This window comes from Triticum aestivum, chromosome 7B, assembly GCF_018294505.1.
Source record: "Triticum aestivum cultivar Chinese Spring chromosome 7B, IWGSC CS RefSeq v2.1, whole genome shotgun sequence".
NCBI lineage: Eukaryota > Viridiplantae > Streptophyta > Magnoliopsida > Poales > Poaceae > Triticum > Triticum aestivum.
This window is the reverse complement of record NC_057813.1, coordinates 678,168,607-678,189,634: the sequence shown is the minus strand read 5'-3', so window position 1 is coordinate 678,189,634 and position 21,028 is coordinate 678,168,607. Positions and strand designations below refer to the sequence as shown.

Sequence of the window (21,028 nt, the reverse complement as noted above, 5' to 3'; positions counted from 1 at the left end):
CAACGGTATCTACACGTATGGAGCTTTCCGCAATTGAGCTTTTAGGGTTTTACACAATTGGTTTGTGTGGCAACAACCAAATCTATTGCCAAAAGTGGCATATGTAACTTATGACAAAGAAAGCAAAAGATACAAGAAAGATGCAATTTTAGGTATTTAGTGTAAGGTTAGCAAAATATTTGACCTAGTAACTATGTTATCTAGTAACCTAGCGCCAAATTCAAACATCTTGTTACTTCTACATACCCAATAGGGCTGAACCTTTCAAGAACATCATCGGTTGTCCTCTAAACTTATCTGAGACTCACAATACACAAGGCAAGTAAAAGACCTTTAGATGTGAGTCAGTGCTAGAATGGACTACATTTGCAATCATTACCTGGAATAACCCAATTGGACAATACCTACAATCACTAGTAATTTCATGATGCAACAATATAATGTACATGGAAGAAAAATAAGGATATGCTATACGACATGCATACTGCTAATCCAAGAGATAAGTACTACAATACAATGCCCCAAATACTATTATAAAAATATTTCATGTTAAGACAACTAATAACTTTGTACTTCAAATATGGTCGTGCAATGATTCCTGCTCCACATTTTTTCGGCTTACTCGTATTAAATAAAATTAATATACAAATATCATCAGCCATGAGTGACTATAGTTTTCTATACATTTGGATACTTCTAATACTGTTAAGAGCGATCGTTGTACCAGAATTCAAGGCCGCGATCGCCTGAGATATCTTGATAGACATCAATGTTCATGCCGCCCTCGGGACAGAAACTACTGAAGCCGTCAGGGATTTGATATTCACTGGCCATTTTAGTTCAGTTTTAAAGGTTACAACAAACTTTGTTCATGATATACTACAACAACCGTGTGCTTGGATGACATCAGAGTATGGACTTTGATTATTTTTCAGCGTCCTTCGATCCTTTACCCTGATTTCCTGAATTTGGAATTTGCATATTTCATACTTCTTCTCTTTGCTCTAAAAATTGTAACAACACTGGTGATTGAACAATATTTTCTCTCTTCACCTCAAAATAATTATCTCAAATGCCACACTAAACAACATATTGATTAACTAATGGCGTAAACTGATCACATGATTTCTACTTAAAATACATTATGCTAACATAAATCAAAAGTGCACCCACACCAAAACAAAACACACGACAAGATTGAAAAGTTTACATGGTTGGTAAAAACAAACAACATGATGATAAACAACACCACAGTAAACCCATTACATGGTAGCGACACACAAGAACAACAGTGAAAATACATTTGTAATTAAAACTAATATGATAGATAGATTCAGATTGCATAGGATTATGATGGCACACGACTATGGGATCCTAGTGCATATTGCGCACGACCGAGGCTAAACAGCAGGAGAATCAGGGAAATACCACGGCTTGGTGAAATTGTCACCAGTCCCTTCTTTTGGAGTATTATGAGTGACGGGAACAACGAACAACTCGGTTATCTTGAACACCAGGTGGCGAGACCGAGCCCCTAGGGGTTCCCTTGAGGAGCTTAAACAACTTTCCGCCTGTGCCATGATCTGCATCCATCGGATCGGCTGCTGTGGCTGTGGAGCAGGTGCGTGCATGTGTGCCGGCTGCAGGCTGAGACGTGCTCGTGCCGGAAGCGGGATGTGCAGGAACGGGTATGCAGGCACCGGTGGGGTGTCGCGGGCCAGCGCTTCAAAGGTTAAGGGAAATGGAAAGTAAACTACCAGCTTGGCCGGCGGTGGAGGCGGTCCTGTGGGGTCTGGTTATAACGACCTGAAAGAGCGGTGCGTCGTGACCATGGCTGTGGTGCCTCGGTGCAGCAATCACCTCCTTAACCAATTTGGCCAGCGGAGGGTAGGGGAAGTTGAGCTTTGCCTTTGTGCCCTTCAGCTCCCTAGTGGGAGGTCAGAGGCACACGCGGCGACCTCTGGGGATAGGTACATCCCCAGCCACAACAACTTCTTCGTCACCGGGTGCTTGATAGCTGAGGTGAACTTGCCCACCCCCTTCTTTCTCACTCGAGTTAACCTGCTGTTCTCACCCGCCGCTGCGGCTGCCATGGCCTCTACCACACTCGAAGAACGGAGGTGGATGCGCTTTGAGGTGGATGCCTGATGTGTGCAAGACGATGGGGGTTTAATAGCGGGTCTTGCGCAGCCCACCCGTGCGTCGTGTAACGTATGTTTCAGCTTCACTGGAATCACGCCGCGTCACCAGGAACGGGGAGTGGTTATTAACACTGACAGAATATATGTATGTGATGGCGTGCACGTAAAGAACCACGCCTTACAGCTTGCATTGTTCCTTTTCACTTTTGTTTAGTTGTATTTGTCCTAGCTTATACTGTTATACACGTTGTTGCTCACAGCTCTCTCGCTCGGCCGTTTCTATTAATCTATTGTGAGGCGACTGCTTTCCTGATATGAACCACACTTTGTTGCTCACAGCTCTCTCAGTCGGCCCTTTCTAGATTACGATGCGCTTAGCTGATGTGAATCCACTAAAAAAAACTGATGTGGGCCACACTTTTCTGCTGCTTATACATATATTGTGTGAAGTTTGTCTTTTCTTAAACGAAGGTTGTCTTTTCTTCCATGCATTTCTTTCCAACGTGGTTAAGCATCATCGTTAAGTTAGGAATTTAACGGTTTCAGAAATTTGCAAAATAAAATAAATTATTTTTTCTGATGGAAACACATCTTAAGTCAGATTGTTAGATTAATATTTGGTATTTCTATTTTTATCATGTCTGTAAAGGTATCTCCAAAAAGTATTGTATCATTGTAGAGATTTTCAAGAAAAAAGGCTTTAGGATATCTTCAACGCTATCCCCTAGAACGGACATAGTATCCGTCCACGACAGTGATATAGGAGCCGGCCATCCAACCCTATCCATCGAACGTCCAGACACATTTTAAATATTATTTGAACAAACCAGACGATCATTTAAACCTGACAATATCATGACATTTTTAACATATTTCATTTAAGTGTGCATGACATTTTTTAAACATAAAATGTTAACCTAGTCGAAATCTTCACCAGCCATGGAGGCGTCCCTGTTCCATGTCCTGTCTTCTCCATATCAGGCATCTTTGCCGGGCCTAAGCTCCGCAAAGTGAAGCTGCGATTTGCCGGCGAGGAACAGTAAGACATGGGACACAGACATAAGGTCGATGTGAGGTCCATGATAGACGTGGACGGGCCAGACTCGTGGTTGTTGTGGCCTGATGTGAACCGTGGGTAATGCAGAGATGTCGATGTTCCTGTTCGCGATCGCCTCCACCATGATTGCATTGCAGCCGGCGCGAGCGCTGCCCGTGGTCTCGTAGAGCGCTCCCAGCCGGACGACGAAGTTTGGGTCCTTCGAGGCCATGGCCGCTGTGGCCTCCTCGCTCGCGAGCTCAACGAAGATTTGGCCGTCAGCCAGCCGGTGATGTGCGAGGAGGGCGAGATTATCGCTTTGCTCTTCCTGCGCCAGCCGAAACATCGACCCTGGCGGTGTCAACTGCTCCTCCATCCTGACAATGTTGAAGTGCGGCTGCGCGCATTGACCGACATGGGTGTGGGCGTCGCTCATCGTTACGTCGTCGTCTCTCACCTCCGACATACCGGACTCTATCCGTCGCGCATGACATTGTTGCTAGCCGGCCGCCAGGTTTTGCCAACACATGCTTCTGCTTCGCCTAGAGGTTCTCCCACTTCACTCTAGAGGTCACCATTGTAGAGGTGGTGCACAGAGGAGGAACGGAAATGGATGTGGTGTGGTGTGGTTCATGCTGTGCGCGGCCACGTATAAATACCGGGCATTGAACAAACCAAACGTCGAGTTGTTTCAGTGTGGGCACCAAAGTAGTTTTCTCGGCTATCCTGCCTGTTTAATGTAAACATGCAGATAGACGGGGAGTTGGCTTCAATGCGGTAGATAGTCGTCTCCTCGCTCTGTCGGGTCAAATGTCTCCGGCATTGAACAGGTGTGGAGACCGGGATGTGATGGGGGCGACGCTCTCAGCCAGCGCTCCCATTCAATGCTGGCTCTAGTGACGGGCCGCGTCCCCTCTAGGTTGGCATGAATGCAATGTGAAGAGTGGAGGTGGAGTTGCGCCGGAGATGGCGCGTGCTCGAGAGATTATTTGGGTGGGACCGGGGTGTCGAACGGGTGCGTGGCGGCGGTTGGAAAGCCTGCCAACCACCCCTGCTTTGCATCTGGTTTTCGGGATTTCACATAAGTGGACGCGTCCTCACGCCGATGGGTATAATGTTGGATGGCTTACAGCGCTCAGACGCCTCGGTGCCCTTAGTATTTACAGATAGTCGGTACACCAGCCGATACCTGTATTCACATTTTCACTATTTAATCTATCCTAACGATAGACATCTGCCGTCAGTTCGAGTTAATATTCCATACCACATGAATAAGATGGCATGCTAATGACATGAGTTTTTCTAAGATGCATGTCTTCGATAAGCACATGACTAATTATGATGTGGCAAATATGCATGACTTGGTGAGGTAGCTGAGTGCATGTTGTAAGAGTTAAGGGTTGTGGATGTGATGCATGGCTGAAAAAGTGGATGTGATGCATGGCTGAAAAATAGTGCTAGTGAACGCTGGCATGACACACTTGCTGAGGTACAAGACTTTTTAAGAATATTTTGCTTGTAGTGGGGATGAACTTTTTCACAGTATAAGATTTAGGAAGATAAATAAATGTGAATTTATCGCAAAGGTAATAGATTATTACCATGTTTTCTTTTCGATGACAATCACAAAGTGTCCCTCGCAAATGCGAGGGCACCATCTTTAGTATGCTCAAACTTTGAAATGATTAACTTTTTTATGATTTCCTCGATGATTGCATAATGGGCTAGTAAACACTATCATTTTTGTGTTGAATTAAATATAAAAATTATTGAAAAGAATTTAATTATGCCTTTTTAGGATCAAGAATTGGTAATTTTATTTGTATGAGCCATAATGGTAAACACTTCATAGAAGATGAACAAATAACATTGTGCCATAGTATAATATTAAAATGCTAATCACATTGTACTCATTAATTTAAGAAGCACCACTCTAAGGTATATAGTTTGTTTGCCACATCAAGAAGCCATAACATACAATAGTACTTGTGAAAAAAAACAAAAACACTTCCTAGACAATACATATCGAAAATAAAATTAAATATTACAACTAATATGGGTATAAAGAATATTTTCTTACTGATTCGTCAAGTTATAGAGAGAAAACAACATCTTCCATAATATTCCTGTAAATAATGATGGAGAATTGACGCATTATTCCACTGTGTACATCAAACATAAACAACTGCCATGAACCTGCAAAAACGTTATGAACTATAAATGGAGGATGGTTAAAAAATGATCTTGATCAATTCTTTAAATCAAAAAGTTTTTGGTCAATCCTTTCGAATGAATTAACTCATTACTCCTATAAAGGATGCCGGAATGCCCACCTTCCTGGGCTATTCAAGGGCGAAGAGAGGCTCTTGGCCGTCCGTTGGCAGTGGGCTTGCACCTGGGCTGCCCGATCTGCCTGGTCGGCTCACACTCGGGCAAACTAGCTGGAAGGTTGATGACGGGTGGCCGGAGGGTGCGCAATCGTTATAGTCAGCATGTGACCGCCCGTGAGTGTGGAACGAGTGTGCGTGATCTCTACAGTCGGGCGAAGAAAGCATCCCAGCCGTCCGTTGCCTGGTGGATTGCGGTAGGAGGCTCTAACAGGCAAGGCGAGCTATCCGATCTGACCACACGGATCGCACCTGGATGACCCAGCTGGAAGGTCGATGACGGGCGGACCGAGGGCATGCGATGGCTTCCGTTAGCGCATGTCCATGACAGGTGGACTGCAGGCGCGTGATCGCTCTAGTCGGTTCATGTACATGACGGGTGTACTGAGACCGTCACCGGCGGACTTTGGCACGGATGGCTTGGACACATGCGCCCCACCAGGACGGTCCATAGCAAGTGGACCACACAAGCACATGCCTAAGTCCACTGTCATGCGGCATCTCGTGTCGTGCCCATGCCTGCGCCTGACGGCCTTGCTGGATTCTCTTGTCGGTGTCTTTGCCCCTGCTTGCTAGATTAGTTGCTATAACGGAGATGTGCAGTGTGGTCGCTTGTGCTAGATCGTGTGACGCCCAAGCCCTCCGTGCCTACCGAGGTGTCCCGATGGGTGGACCGAAGGCTCTGTCGGGGCGACATCATGCAGCGTCTTGCGTCACGCCCACACGTAATAGGGTAACTACACCCGCATGTCATCATCTTCGCCTCCACCAGGCTCGTTAGGTCGCTACAGCTGGGGCGTGCGACTTTCCATTTGTGCCGGCTTGCTTGATGCTTACGCTCGCTGCTCGAACAGTTGGGTTGGACCAGTCGGGCCAGGTCAGTCGCACCAGCCGGTCTCATGCGGGTGTATGCCCTATCACCCCTCATGCCGGTGGCTTTGTTGCTAGTTTGCTTGGGCCAACCAGGTGCTCGGTTGTGTCTGAAGTGTTGGCTCCCAAGAAGGTGTCGGCTGTCCGCATCGTTTGCTTCATGTCGGGTTGTTTTGGTCTCATTAGTTGGCCACCCCGGTTGATGTCCTGGATTAGAGGATACTTAGCAGGTCGGCCAGCCAATAATGGGCTAGGCTGAAGACCCATTGAAGACTGTTGATGCGGCCACACTAACCCTGGCCCTCGGCGCGATCAAGACACAGATCTCCTCAAGACTTGGCGTTTATTTTAAGCATGTTTCCATTGGCATGCTTATCTCTAGAGTTTGTAACCATCCATTTGTAAACCCTAGGTACCCCCAACATCTATATAATTGTGTGGTTTAGTCTGTAGAGACACACATTCACCTTTGCAAGGTTTAGAGCTTAGGTAATACTCATACAATCTCGAGGTAGATCAATCTGTACTCCGTACCCCATAATTATTAATAATAAGAAGCATGACGTAGGGTTTTAACTCCGCAAGAGGGCTCGAACCTGGGTAGAATATCATGTCCATACTTTCCTTTGTCACCATCTAGGTCAGACCATCTAGCATGGGACCCCCTACCCGAGATCATCCGGATTTAGCACCGACAACCCCGGGTAGGATCAATGGGCGTTTGTGTCTTTTCGTTAGGCCAGGTACATTTGGCCCCCTCCACTAATATATCCACTTATTTTTGTCACGACATCTTTGATATGTCCCAAACGTATCTATAATTTATCATTTTTATTGCATTTTCTATTATTTTTCTGCACTAACCTATTAATCTAATGCCCGGTGTGAGTTCTTGTTTTCTGCATGTTTTATTAATATATTCGAATGTCAAAACACAATGCCAATTTAACATGATTTTTCTTTCGGGAAACAAAGGACCCACCAAGCTTCGGGATAAAACGAGAGGAGCCACATGGCTCCACATGGACAGGTGGCACACCACCAGGGTGTGTGGGTCCCACCTACACTGCCTTACGTTGATTCAACCGCCATACAATCCTATAAATATGAAAACATCTTATTGTTACAAGAATTTTTTGGCCGCCGCAAGTTCCTTTTTGGCCCGTTCTGGAGTTCTATAGGAGGCTTCTTCATCAACCTTGCTGCCTCCATGACTATGTGTGAGTAGTTCCATTAAGACCTTTCGGTCCATATTAGTAGCTAGATGTTTCTCTCTCTTTTGGATCTTCGATACCATGTTCCCATGAGCTGCCTGACATGATTGGATCAGTTTGATATAATCACTGGTGTGTTTGTTGAGATATGATAAATTTTCACTTTAACATGGTCATAAAGTGATTGCTACTCTACAATGTTTCTCATTGTTCTTGTTGAATAAAATTAGTATCTTCAAGACCATACAGTACTGTAGATATTACCTTACAGGATGTTAAGTGTGACCAATGTACCTGAATTCAAGGATGCAACCACCCCGATAAATATGGATAGAGATCAACGTCCATACCGCCTTCAAGACTGAAACTAGTGAAGCCATAATCGATTGCTTGTCAGTGGTCAATTTAGTTCAGATCTAAAGCTTGAACCTTGTTCATGATATACTAAAACAACCTGATTGTAACTATGAGAGTATGGAATTTGAAGATTTTTAGGTGCTTGACACTTGGCTCCTATTATAGTGGTAAATGCTCCAAATAGATTAAAATGCTATCGCTACTGGGAAATGGCTTATAGGTCACGTTAGTGGCGGGCACCGTTAGGTACACGCCACCACTATTTCGGCCAGACACCTTGGTGGGTACAAAAGAGGGCCCACAACAAGTATTGGGTCTGCAATGGCCGGCAAAAAATGCCACCCGCCACTTGTAAATTCTTACGGTGTTAGCCGTGGGCTAAATGTTTCAGTGGCGGGAATATAGTTGCCAACCACCACCACTAGGTCGTTTTGCAGTAGTGTATACTATTATAGAGTTTCTGGATCAATTATGCCAAAGTTGTATACAATGCAACTTCACGCTTAGTGGTGTAGGACAAAATTAAGAGAGCCATTTACTTAGTTGCTCACGAGTCTGCGCGATAAGGTATATAAGGTAGGACCTTGTCTTTCCGAAAATTTTAATTTACAATATTTCATACATATTCGTTTACTTTACAAACTGTAACACCTCGGTACTTGAGTAATTTGATTTTTAACCATCAAAACTTACACGTGTCATAAATAAGTTAGATGCAAGGCTGGTACTGATATAAAGAACAAGCAACAAACCAGATGTGGATAGAATGCTCACCAATGCACATGCTTTTAATTTCTGCTAAGCTTTTCACATAACAATGAGTTTTCAGTTCTAGGGTTTCTTCTAAACGACTTTGTTTGGCACCGCTATCCACACATGTGAAGCTTTCTGCAATTGAGTTTAGGGTTCTACACAATTAGTTTGGGTGGCAACAACCAAATCTATTGCCAAAAGTGGACAAAAAGTGGCACATGTGGTTTATGACAAAGAAAGCATGAGATACAAGAAAGATGCAATTTTATTATTTAGTGTAAAGTTAGCAAAGCTTTTTTTTTGCGGGGAAGGTTAGCAAAGATTTTGACCTAGTATCTATGTTATCTGGTAACCTACTGCCAAATTCAATCATCTTGTTGCTTGATATAGACCGAACCTCGTGGCGAGATCCGATCCGTTGTTGCGGCCCGATCTTTCACGACACTCCACCTTCAGCAGTAGTAGCCTCTCGCCCGCGCACGCGATGTACGCGAAGTAGAGGGATTGAACCTTACGGTCCAGCACGAGAAAACCAATCTCGACGACGGTACTCACGCACAAAACAATTTCCACGAAGAGAAATCGCAACACAGAGGTTTTCTAAAGCTTCCTCCAAAACTTAGGGATTTTTAGACAGCTTCCCCCAAAACTCGATATGGGTATTTACCCTAAAAACACATCGTGTCTATTCATAAAAATATGACCTGTTTTACATGGCGCACATATATGACCTTATATAGTGGTCGACCTATCTAACTTGCGTGGCAAACTCAACCCATCTATCTTGACCTCTACTAATTTAAACAACTTCTGCCTTTTACATCTCAGCAGATATATCAAATTTAATAAACTGACTAAAACTTGCCTGAATAATCTACTAGGACTCTACCTTGGTAACAACATGGTCGTATACGCTGTTGGTGGCCCCCAGCCAACAGCCTTCAAGGAGAGTTTACGACATGCACAACTTCCTTTGCTCGTACGTTTCTTGAAAGGTAAAAATATGAACAAAAATATTGTGACCAGCCCCCGTCGTCTGAACCATATACGTGCAACAAACACATCCTCCACTTTAATTAATTGGTCCCCAGAGTAATAGTATCTCCATCCTCCATGCATGTACGTGAAAAATCTAACTTCCTCACAAGGACCAGTACTCGTTTGTTTATCTGCTAAAATAAATGTCTCTAGCCTGGTTTGACTCTCACGCCTTGTATTTTGCACAATACCAACTGACTCTGGTTCAACCTTAATATTCTCCTCACTAGGATGCATCATATTATCAAGCCGAGCTGCCATAACTTGACCTAGACCAGCGTCTTGTACATCGTGGTGGTCGTCGGTACAAACAACTTTAGCGTTGGTCATATCATCCTCTCCCCCTTGCATCAAAACCGTCCTCGGATTTGAGTTGACCTCTTGAGCAATATTTTCTTCACTCGATTGAATATCAACCACAGAAATTTCAGCAACTTGGGCCTTCTTCTTTTCTTGTTCTTCCTGCTCTTTTATAATCTCAAGATGTTCTTTCCTCCAAGAAATAAAACGCTCTTCGCCCATTGGCACGAGGTTGCACTTCTTACCCCTCTTGACCCTATATAAGGTGGTAGCACCTGATGAAGACCGAACCTCGTGGTGAGATCCGATCCGTTGTTGCGGCCCGACCTTTCACGACACTCCACCACCAGCAGTAGCAACCTCTCGCCCGTGCACGCGATGTACACGAAGTAGAGGGTTTGAACCTTGCGGCCCTGCACGAGAAAACCAATCTCGACGAAGGTACTCACGCGCAAAACAATTTCCACGAAGAGAAATCGCAACACAGAGGTTTTCTAAAGATCCCTCCAAAACTTGATACGGGTGTCTACCCTGAAAAACACATCGTGTCTATTTCATATAAAAATAACCTCCCTTTACATGGACTGTAGTATGGCTACTTATACTAGTATAGCCGACCCATCTAACAATAATTCGACGCACACAAGCTTTCCAAACATACTGGACTCTTACTATATTTAAACTGACTTGCCTTTTACATATCGGCGTGCTAAGATAAAGTTTGACTCTCCTATATGTGCGCTGGTTAATTTAGTTTTGCCAGCCGGTGGACCCCATCCCGATTCCTTTAAACACATGAGACCCCACCTCAGAAACTTCCTCATGCACGGCTCTTCTGGTGGTCTTGATCGTCCAAAGAAATACCAGTAGATTAGATGTTTCCTTTTAATTGTTTGCACCTTTATAGGGTTCACGTGATTAGCACAAGCTCCAAACTGGCTTAGCACATCAGCTTGCATGCATCCTGACGTCCATGCATGTTCAAACGTGGTGCTTCTTGACTCTAACTTGTTTGTCTCTCTACGCCATGTAGCATGCGCAACAACTAATGCTTGTTCTCCTTCATACTTCCCATCAAAACAAATATATTTTTTGACGTACAATTCTTCGGTCTGTAAACCCTCGACGGGCAGAAAAGTTTCATGAACCTTGAAAACACTTATGTTCTTTGTGGGCATATCATCCTCTCCCTCTTGAAGCAAAACCGTCCTCGGTTTTTGGTCATCCTTTTCAGTAATTATTCCATCCGCTGACTGAACAATGACCACAGAAATTTCAGTAGCTTTGACCATATTCTTTTTCGCATCTTCTTCTTCTTTTACCTTCTTCTGATGTTCTGTCCTCCAAGCAATAAAACGGTCCTGACCCATGGGCACAAGGTCGTAGTTCCTACCCTTCTTGGCAGTATATATGTGTGTTTGACAATCATACACAACATCGTGCTCTCTGTACCATGGCTTGCCCAACAATAAGTGACATGAAACCATTGGTGCCGGAATCACATCACACAAAACCGTGCAAAAATATTTTCCCAACAAAAACGATACCTTGGTTTGATGTGTGACACTGAGCTCGTCATGACCCCAACGGAACGAGTATGGTTGTGGGCGTGGTGTCATCGGTAGTTGCAACTTCTCCACCATCTCGATGCTTGCGGCGTTGATCAAACTCATGTGGTCGATTGTCATAGCACATGATCTCTCTTGTACAACAACACGAGTATGAAAAAGGCCATCCCATCGACCTTCCTCCTCTAGTAGAAATCCATAGCTTAGCTTCCTTGATAATCCAGTCATCTCTCGCACAGTGTCGTGAACAACCTTGCTCTGATACCACTTGATATAGACCGAACCTCGTGGCGAGATCCGATCCGTTGTTGCGGCCCGATCTTTCACGACACTCCACCTTCAGCAGTAGTAGCCTCTCGCCCGCGCACGCGATGTACGCGAAGTAGAGGGATTGAACCTTACGGTCCAGCACGAGAAAACCAATCTCGACGACGGTACTCAAGCACAAAACAATTTCCACGAAGAGAAATCGCAACACAGAGGTTTTCTAAAGCTTCCTCTAAAACTTAGGGATTTTTAGACAGCTTCCCCCAAAACTCGATATGGGTATTTACCCTAAAAACACATCGTGTCTATTCATAAAAATATGACCTGTTTTACATGGCGCACATATATGATCTTATATAGTGGTCGACCAATCTAACTTGCGTGGCAAACTCAACCCATCTATCTTGACCTCTACTAATTTAAACAACTTCTGCCTTTTACATCTCAGCAGATATATCAAATTTAATAAACTGACTAAAACTTGCCTGAATAATCTACTAGGACTCTACCTTGGTAACAACATGGTCGTATACGCTGTTGGTGGCCCCCAGCCAACAGCCTTCAAGGAGAGTTTACGACATGCACAACTTCCTTTGCTCGTACGTTTCTTGGAAGGTAAAAATATGAACAAAAATATTGTGACCAGCCCCCGTCGTCTGAACCATATACGTGCAGCAAACACATCCTCCACTTTAATTAATTGGTCCCCAGAGTAATAGTATCTCCATCCTCCATGCATGTACGTGAAAAATCTAACTTCCTCACAAGGACCAGTACTCGTTTGTTTATCTGCTAAAATAAATGTCTCTAGCCTGGTTTGACTCTCACGCCTTGTATTTTGCACAATACCAACTGACTCTGGTTCAACCTTAATATTCTCCTCACTAGGATGCATCATATTATCAAGCCGAGCTGCCATAACTTGACCTAGACCAGCGTCTTGTACATCGTGGTGGTCGTCGGTACAAACAACTTTAGCGTTGGTCATATCATTGCTTCTCCATACCCAATAGGCCTGAACCTTTCAAGAACATCATCGGTTGTCCTCAAAACTTATCTTAGACTCACCTTACACAAGGCAAATGTAATACCTCTAGATGTGGGTCATACTAGAATGGACTACGTTTGCAATCATAACCCCATGAATAACCCAATTGGAAAATAGCTACAATCACTAGTAATTTCATGATGCGTCAAGATCATGTACATCCGGAAGAAAATAAGGATATGCTATACTGCAAATCCAAGAGATAAGTACTACAACATAGCAATTGCAACATAGTGCCCAAAATATTACTATAAAAATGTTTCGTGTTAAGACAACTAATAACTTTGTACTTCAAATATGTTTGCTACTCCACATTTTTTAAGATTATTCTTATTGAATAAAATTAATATACCGAAGATAGTCCACTACTTTAGATATCACCATACATGAGTTACTATAGTTTTATATACATTTGGATACTTCTAATACTATTGATCGATGTACCGAAATTCAGGGCCGTGATCCCCCGAGAAATCTGGATAGAGATAAATGTTCATGCCGCCTTCGAGACATAAACTAGTGAAGCGGACGGGGATTTGATTGTTAGTGGCCATTTATAGTTCAGTTATAAAGGTTACAAAAAACTTTTTTCATGATATACTACAACAACCGCGCGCTTGGATGACATGAGAGTTTGGACTTTTATGATTTTTTAGGATCATTTGACCCTTGAGTCTGATTTCCTGAATTTGAAACTCACATATTTCATCCTTCTTCGCTTTGCATTAAAAACTGTAACAACATTGGTGTTTGTGCTATATTTTCTCTCTTCAGCTCAAATCAATTATGTCAAACTCCACACCAAACAACATATTGATTAACTAATGGAGTAGACTGATTAAATGTTTCATACCCAAAATATAGTATGGTAACATAAGACAACAGTGCACCCACTCGAAAATAAAACACAAGAGAAGAGTAACAGATTACATGATTGGTAAAAACAAACAACATGATGATAAACAACACTACAATACACCTATTACATGGTAGCGACACATGAGAACAACATTCAAAACATTTGTAATTAAAACTGATATGATAGATAGATTCAGATTGCCTCTGGATTATGATGGCACATGACTATGGGATCTCAGTGCATATTGCGCACGGCTGAGGCTAAACAATAGGAGCACCAGGGAAATACCACAGCTTGGTGAAATTGTCAGCAGTTCCTTCTGTTGGAGCACTAGGTGTGACGGGAACGATGAACTGTTTGGGTTTCTTGAACACCAGGTGGTGAGAGGAAGCCCCTAGCGGTTCCCTTTGTGAAAGTATTTGGGAAGCGTAGAACCCTTTGTCTCGGGCCGCATTGTATATATTGGGAAAAAGCCTTGGTACACAAGTTACAGAGAGAGAGAGAGATTGACCAAACATGTCGTTACAGAGAGATACGGGAGAAGAAGAGATAGAATTGAGGTACAAGTTAAACAGCCTCTCCTATCCCTATACAATTACTCTAATACTCCCCCTCAATCTAAACCTCAAGAAGTTTTGCCAAGGTTGAGATTGTATATGAACTCATCTAATCTTCTCTCACTAAGAGGTTTAGTAAACCATCCGCAAGTTGATCCCGTGTGGGAATAAACCGAATTTCAAGCAGCTTTCGAGCTACTCTCTCTCTGACAAAATGAAAATCAACTTCAATATGTTTCGTCCGTGCATGAAAAACAGGATTTGCTGAGAGATAAGTTGCACCAATATTGTCACACCATAGTCTTGCAGCTTGTGGAGCTTTAATTCCAAGTTCATAAAGTAATGTTTGTATCCACATCACTTCAGTTGTAGAATTTGCCAAAGATTTATATTCAGCCTTTGTACTTGACCTTGAGACAATAGCTTGCTTTCTTGCGCTCCATGACACAAGATTTGATCCCATAAACACAGCAAAATCACCAGTAGATCTCCTATCATCAGCAGGCCCTGCCCAGTCTGCATCAGAATATGCAGTAACAAGCAAGGAAGAAGACTTGACAATCTGAAGTCCAAGCCCTTGAGTATACTGGAGATACCTTAAAATTCTTTTAACTACTGTCCAATGAGTAGTTCTAGGAGCATGCAAATATTGACATACCTTGTTTACTGAATAAGAGATATCAGGACGTGGAAGTGTCAGATACTGTAAAGCATCTACAATGCTCCTGTAATTTGTTCCATCCTATGAGCCAAGAACTTCTCCACTGTCAACTGTAAGTTTTTTTGAGGTAGAGATTGGTGTGCTCAAAGGTTTGCAATTCTCCAATCCCACTCTCTTTAGAACATCAGCTGTATATTTCTCTTGTGAAAGAAGTATGCCATCTATAATTTGCTTTACCTCCATGCCAAGAAAATAGTGAAGATCACCTAGATCCTTGAGAGCAAATTCAAGTTTTAAATCCTTAAGCAAACAAGCAGTGGCCTCTTGACATGAACTAGCAACAATTATATCATCAACATAAACAAGCACAAAAATAGTGATATTGCCTTTGCTATAAAAGAACAAGGATGTATCTGCCTTGGATGATGTAAACCCAAGATGTTGTAGCTGCATGCTCAACCTAGAATACCATGCTCTTGGAGCCTGCTTTAGACCATATACGGCTTTATCCAACTTACATACATAGTGTGGTGTGCTGTGATTTTTATAACCTGGTGGTTGCCTAATGAACACTTCTTCCTCAAGAACACCATGAAGAAACGCGTTCTGAACATCTAGCTGTCTTAAGCTCCAACCTCTGGAAATAGCAATGGACAAAACAAGACGAATAGTAGTTGCTTTAACAACAGGGCTAAAGGTATCATCATAATCAATTCCAAACCTTTGCTTGAAACCCTTTGCAACCAACCTTGCCTTATACCTGTCTATACTTCCATCAGATTTTCTTTTAATCTTGTATACCCACTTACAATCAATCACATTATCACCATGTTGCGGTGGTACTAGATGCCAAGTCTGATTTTTTATAAGTGCATTATATTCATTGTCAATGGCTTCCTTCCAATCCTTGTTAGCGAGAGCATCATGCAGATTAATAGGTTCACAGTAGTGGCAAGGAAAGCACACTTAGTTGGATTATACTTTATTGTACCATCACTATATTGTTTTTCCTTGACAATACGTGATTGAGACCTTGTGTGTCGACGAAGAGGTGAAGAAGGCGCAGAAGATCCTGTTGTTGCAACGTTGCCCGCAGAAGATCTAGGCTAATGAGGCTCCTGATCCAAGGAAGATTGGGTCTGCTCCACATCCGACGCGCGGCCACGATCGACTCGCGAGTCGGAAGCAACTGGCGGGTCCCGCGTTGGCGCGACGCGGTCAGCTGCTGGGCCCCCTGGAGACGTGGCAGCCGCGAACTCGCTACCCCCCGCGCCTTGCCCGATGGGCGTCGCGGGGCATGCGAGCGCCGGTTGGCGCGACGCGCCTGGACTGGTGGGGTCCGCCTGGTCTGCGGTGCTGTCGGCCACCAGGGTGCGCTGCAACAACGAATCAGTGTGGGATCTCGCGCCGGCCAGCGCTGCAGTCTGCCGTGGATCCGTCTGGGATTGTGCGTTGTCAGCCGAATCAGCACTGGAGGCCGTGCCTATTTTGTATGTGGTGCACATAAAATGACGACAGGAATCTGCACAAAAGGCATTAGAAACACAATTTTCTTTGGATTTTTGCACATGATCATGATCAGTTAATTCACCCCCGTGATCAAGAAGTGTAGCATAATCTAGTAGAAGTGCTATTTCCGCACGAAGCAAAGCTCCCGCATTGGGATGAAGTGTGGAAAAAGGAAAGAGTGTCTCATCAAAGATAACATCACGAGAGATATAAATGCGTCCAGTAGATATTTCAAAACACTTGTATCCTTTATGAAGGTTACTGCACCCAATAAAGACACATTGTGTCGAGCCAAACTCAAGCTTGTGACGATTGTATGGACGTAAATTGGGATAATAAGCACACTCAATTTTTTTTTGAGGTAATTGTAATCTGGCTTTTGATGATACAACCGTTCTAAAGGAGTGGAGTTGATAATAACCTTACTGGGAAGGCGATTGATCGGATATGTAGCTGTGATAAAAGCCTCGTCCCAATACTTTAGGGGCATGGATGCATGAGCTAAAAGAGAGAGACCAACTTCAATGATATGACAGTGTTTGCGCTCAGCAGAGCCATTCTGCTGATGAGCATGAGGGCAAGACACATAGTGGGTAATCCCAATGCTACGGAAAAAGGAGTAAAGTTTCTCATACTCCCCTCCCCTGTCACTTTAGACTGATAAATTTTTTCTGTCAAACTGTCTCTCAACAAGTTTATGAAATTCTTGGAAGATGGAAAAGACTTCAGATTTATACTTAAGCAAATAAATCCATGTAAACTTGCTGTAATCATCAATGAAACTAACATAGTATTTTTTTTCTACCAAAAGAATCTCTGGCATGACCCCATACATCACTGAGAATAAGCTCTAAGGGAGCATGAGACACAGTAGTGGACTTAGGATAAGGAAGCTCATGGCTCTTGGCACATTGACAGGCTTCACAAATAGACTCACTATTTGAACTATGTGACAAAGGAAGATTGTCTTTATTACCTACTTGCCTAACTATGATTGATGAGGGATGTCCTAATCTTTGATGCCACCGTGCCAAAGAGGGCGTGATGACGGAGTAGACGTGATGACGCTTGAGGCTAAGTGCTTCAGGTGAGATGGGGTAGAGTCCTCCAATGCATCTACTGTGGTAGAGAAGTGCCCTCGTTGCCCGATCCTTGATGAAAAAAATAACGAGGGTGAGTTTCAAAGAAGACATTGTTATCGGTGGCTAAACGAGACATAGAGGAAAGATTTTTGTCAGCTTGTGGAACATGGAGAACATCCCTAAGAACTAGATCACTTTGAAGATTAGGGGAATTAAGTGAAGCTTGAGCAATATGACAAATATCCATACCTCTGCCGCTAGCGGTGTGGATCTGGTCACTGCTGTGATATGTCTCGCGAAGGGCAAGCTGCTCTAGCTCATTGGTGACGTGGTCCCTAGCACCAGAGTCGACATACCAGATGCCATCCCCTCCTTGCTCGCGCATAGCGGCTACAACCAAACGAGCATCGGGGACAAAATTTTCATCAAACCGATGCCAGCAATCAATGACCTCATGACCGGCCTTCTTGCAGAGTTGACAATGAGGGTGGCCACGTGATGAAGAGTTGAGGCGGCCATTGTTGGAGTTGAAGCCGCCATCCCCATTGTTGGTGCCGTAGCCGCCACCCTCATTGTTGTTGACGTAGCCACCACCAGAGCGGGCACCATCGCCCGAAGAAGCGCCACGTCCGCGATCACCACCATGGTTGGCGCCCTGGTGACCATGGCCACGGCCGCGACCCTGTTAAGGGGAGTATGCAGAAGATTGCCGTAGATCGCCGCCATGGAGGAGGGTGAGGCGGGCATCAAAGCTGAGCAGCTGGCTATGCAGCTTTGGAACCGTGAGGGGTTCCACCCATGGAGCAAGAGCAGAGACGACTGGATTGTAATCCATGTCGAGGCCAGCAAGGATCTTGGAGACGTATGATCTCAGGATCGGAGAGTGCCACAGCGGTGCACGCAACTTCATCGGTGAGGCTCTTGATTTTGCCAAGGTACTCTGCCATGGCCATGTTACTTTTTAATTTTAGGTTGGTGAGCTCGATGCGGGTGTTGATCGCCTGTGCTTGGCTCTGAGTAGCGAACATTTCATTGATGGCGCGCCACACCTCGCCCGGCTTCTGGAGCGTGCCAACCTGTGAAAGGATCTCGCGGGAAAAGGAACCCATCAAGTACCCTTGAACTTGTTGCTGCTGTGCATACTAGAGAGTTCGTGCAAAGTTGATGACTTGCTCTTCTTTGCTGTCCTTGGTGATGGTGAGAGTGGCCGGCGGTGGCGGGCTCTTCTCATCGAGGTAGTGCTCCATCTGAGCACCCTTTATCTGTGGCAGCACGATGGCCTTCCATAGCAGTGAGTTCCCCCTTGTCAGCTTCTCCCGTGGTGGCGATCCGTGGAAGGTACGGGTGGCTGTGGATGGGGAGGCAAAGGTGGAGGAGGAGGTGGTGGTGATTGCGCCCATGGTGCTGGGTGACATGGCGGAGGTGGTAGACATGATCTCTGTCACAAAGGTAGCTAGATGCGATCTCTTTGAATCTAATGAGGAAGAGGCTCTGTTACCATGTGAAAGTATTTGGGAAGTATAGAACCCTTTGTCTCGGGCCGTATTGTATATATTGGGCAAAAGCCTTGGTACACAAGTTACAGAGAGAAATCAAGAGAGATCAGAGAGATAGACCAAACAGGTCATTACAGAGAGATACGGGAGAAGAAGAGATAGAATTGAGGTACAAGTTAAACAGCCTCTCCTATCCCTATAGAATTACTCTAAGACCCTTGAGGAGCTTAAGCAGCTTTCCTTCTGCGCCATGATCTGCATCCGTTGGATAGACTGTTGTGGCTGTGGAGCAGGTGCGTGCACATGCACCGGCTGCAGGCTGAGACGTGCACGTGCCGGAAGCGGGATGTGCAGGAACGGGTATGCAGGCACCGGTGGGGTGTCTCTAGCGGGCGCTTCAAAGTGGAAGGAAAAGTAAACTACCAGCTTGGGCGGTGGTGGAGGCGGTGCTGTGGGGTCCAGTGAAAATTTAACAACCTGAAAGAGTGGTGCATGTGCGTCGTGACCGCGGCTGCGGTGCCTCGGTGCAGCAATCACCTCCATTACCAGTTTGGCCGGCGGAGGGTAGGGGAAGTTGAGCTTTGCCTTTGTGCCCTTCAGCTCCCTAGCCGCGAGGTCGTAGGCGCACGCGGCGACCTCAGGGGACTGGTACGTCCCCAGCCACAACAATGTCTTCGTCACCGGGTGCTTCATAACTGCGGTGAACTTGCCATCCCCCTTCTTTCTCACCCTAGTTAACCTGCTGTTCTCACCCGCTGCTGCGGCTGCCATGGCCTATACCACAGTCGAACGGAGGTGGATGCACTTTGAGGTGGATGCCTGATGTGTGCAAGACGATGGGGTTTAACAGCGGGTCTTGCGCAGCCCAGCCTCCGGCATCAAGCCATGCGTCGCATACGCACATTTCAGCCTCACTGGAACCACGCCGCCCCACCATGAATAGGGAGTGGTTGTTAACACTGACAAAAAATATATATCATGGCGTGCACGTATAGAACCGCCTTACAGCTTGCATTGTTCCTTTTCACTTTGGGAAACGTTTATACCCGGCGCACTGGCTGAGTCTTCCGCCGGTCGCGCATGGGGCGTGCGATCCGTTTTTCCTTGTTGCGCCAAGTCGCTCGTCCACGCATCCAGGCCCACATGCAACACCCTCTTTCCCTCTTTCCTAGCCAAGCATCTACGGCCTTATCCATATGCCAACCGCTCTTCTTCCTCCCCAGCTCTTTCTCTCTCCACGAGCGACCAAAGCACACGCCATGCCGATGAAAGCCAACCGGCTAGACCAGATCCCACTCGCCGGGGCGGTGCTCCTACCCCCCCCCCCCATGGCGCACTCCGTCCATCCATCTATCTCCACTCCAACGATGACCCCCCCCCCCTGAAAGCTACAACCAGCTGAGATAGAAGCTGCAACCGTCGTCTTTTTTTGCTACTAGCGGCGCCGGATTTTGCTACATTCATCACGGCGGGTCTGCGACCTACTAGCGCGGTGCCTTTTTTTGTTGCAACCGTCCTAAGATTTTGCTACTACCGGCGGGATTTTTGCTACATCCATCATATGTGGGGAAGACCGCGACCTGCGACGGCAACGGCAACGAATTGGTGCAAACGGACATGGAAAAAAGCTTCAACCGGCCTAGTATAAGTTCCAACCGATGGAGAAAAAAGCTTCAACAGGCATGATAGAAAAGCTTCAATCCTCATGGAAAAGCTGGAAGCAGCTACGAAAAAAGCTTCAACCGACCATGAAAAAAGCTTCAAGCTAGAGCCAACAATGGTTATGACGGCGAGGCTACGACGGGTTGACGGCAAGGAGCTGCACGCGATTTTTTTCTGCAATCGACAACGGGAAAAGCTACAACCGGTGCCACGTCTTGCTACT

At 45.1% G+C, this 21,028-nt stretch overlaps 1 protein-coding gene across 1 annotated transcript; it reads right to left on the bottom strand.

Annotated features, from left to right (window-relative positions):
* Positions 1 to 14,098: 14,098 nt before the first annotated feature.
* Positions 14,099 to 19,914, bottom strand: LOC123162342 (ethylene-responsive transcription factor ABI4-like). The gene is made up of 2 exons (XM_044580136.1): positions 19,352 to 19,914; positions 14,099 to 14,243 (listed from the first exon to the last, which is right to left on the bottom strand). The coding sequence occupies exons 1-2, from the start codon at positions 19,912 to 19,914 to the stop codon at positions 14,099 to 14,101; spliced, it is 708 nt and encodes a 235-aa protein (XP_044436071.1).
* Positions 19,915 to 21,028: the final 1,114 nt, after the last annotated feature.

Coding starts and splice junctions, on each gene's coding strand:
- LOC123162342 (XM_044580136.1), bottom strand. CDS start 19,914: ATGGCAGCCGCAGCAGCGGGTGAGAACAGCAGGTTAACTAGGGTGAGA. Junction 14,244..19,351: donor AGCTCCTCAAGGGTCTTAGA/GTAATTCTATAG, acceptor ACTTTCACAAAG/GGAACCGCTAGGGGCTTCCT.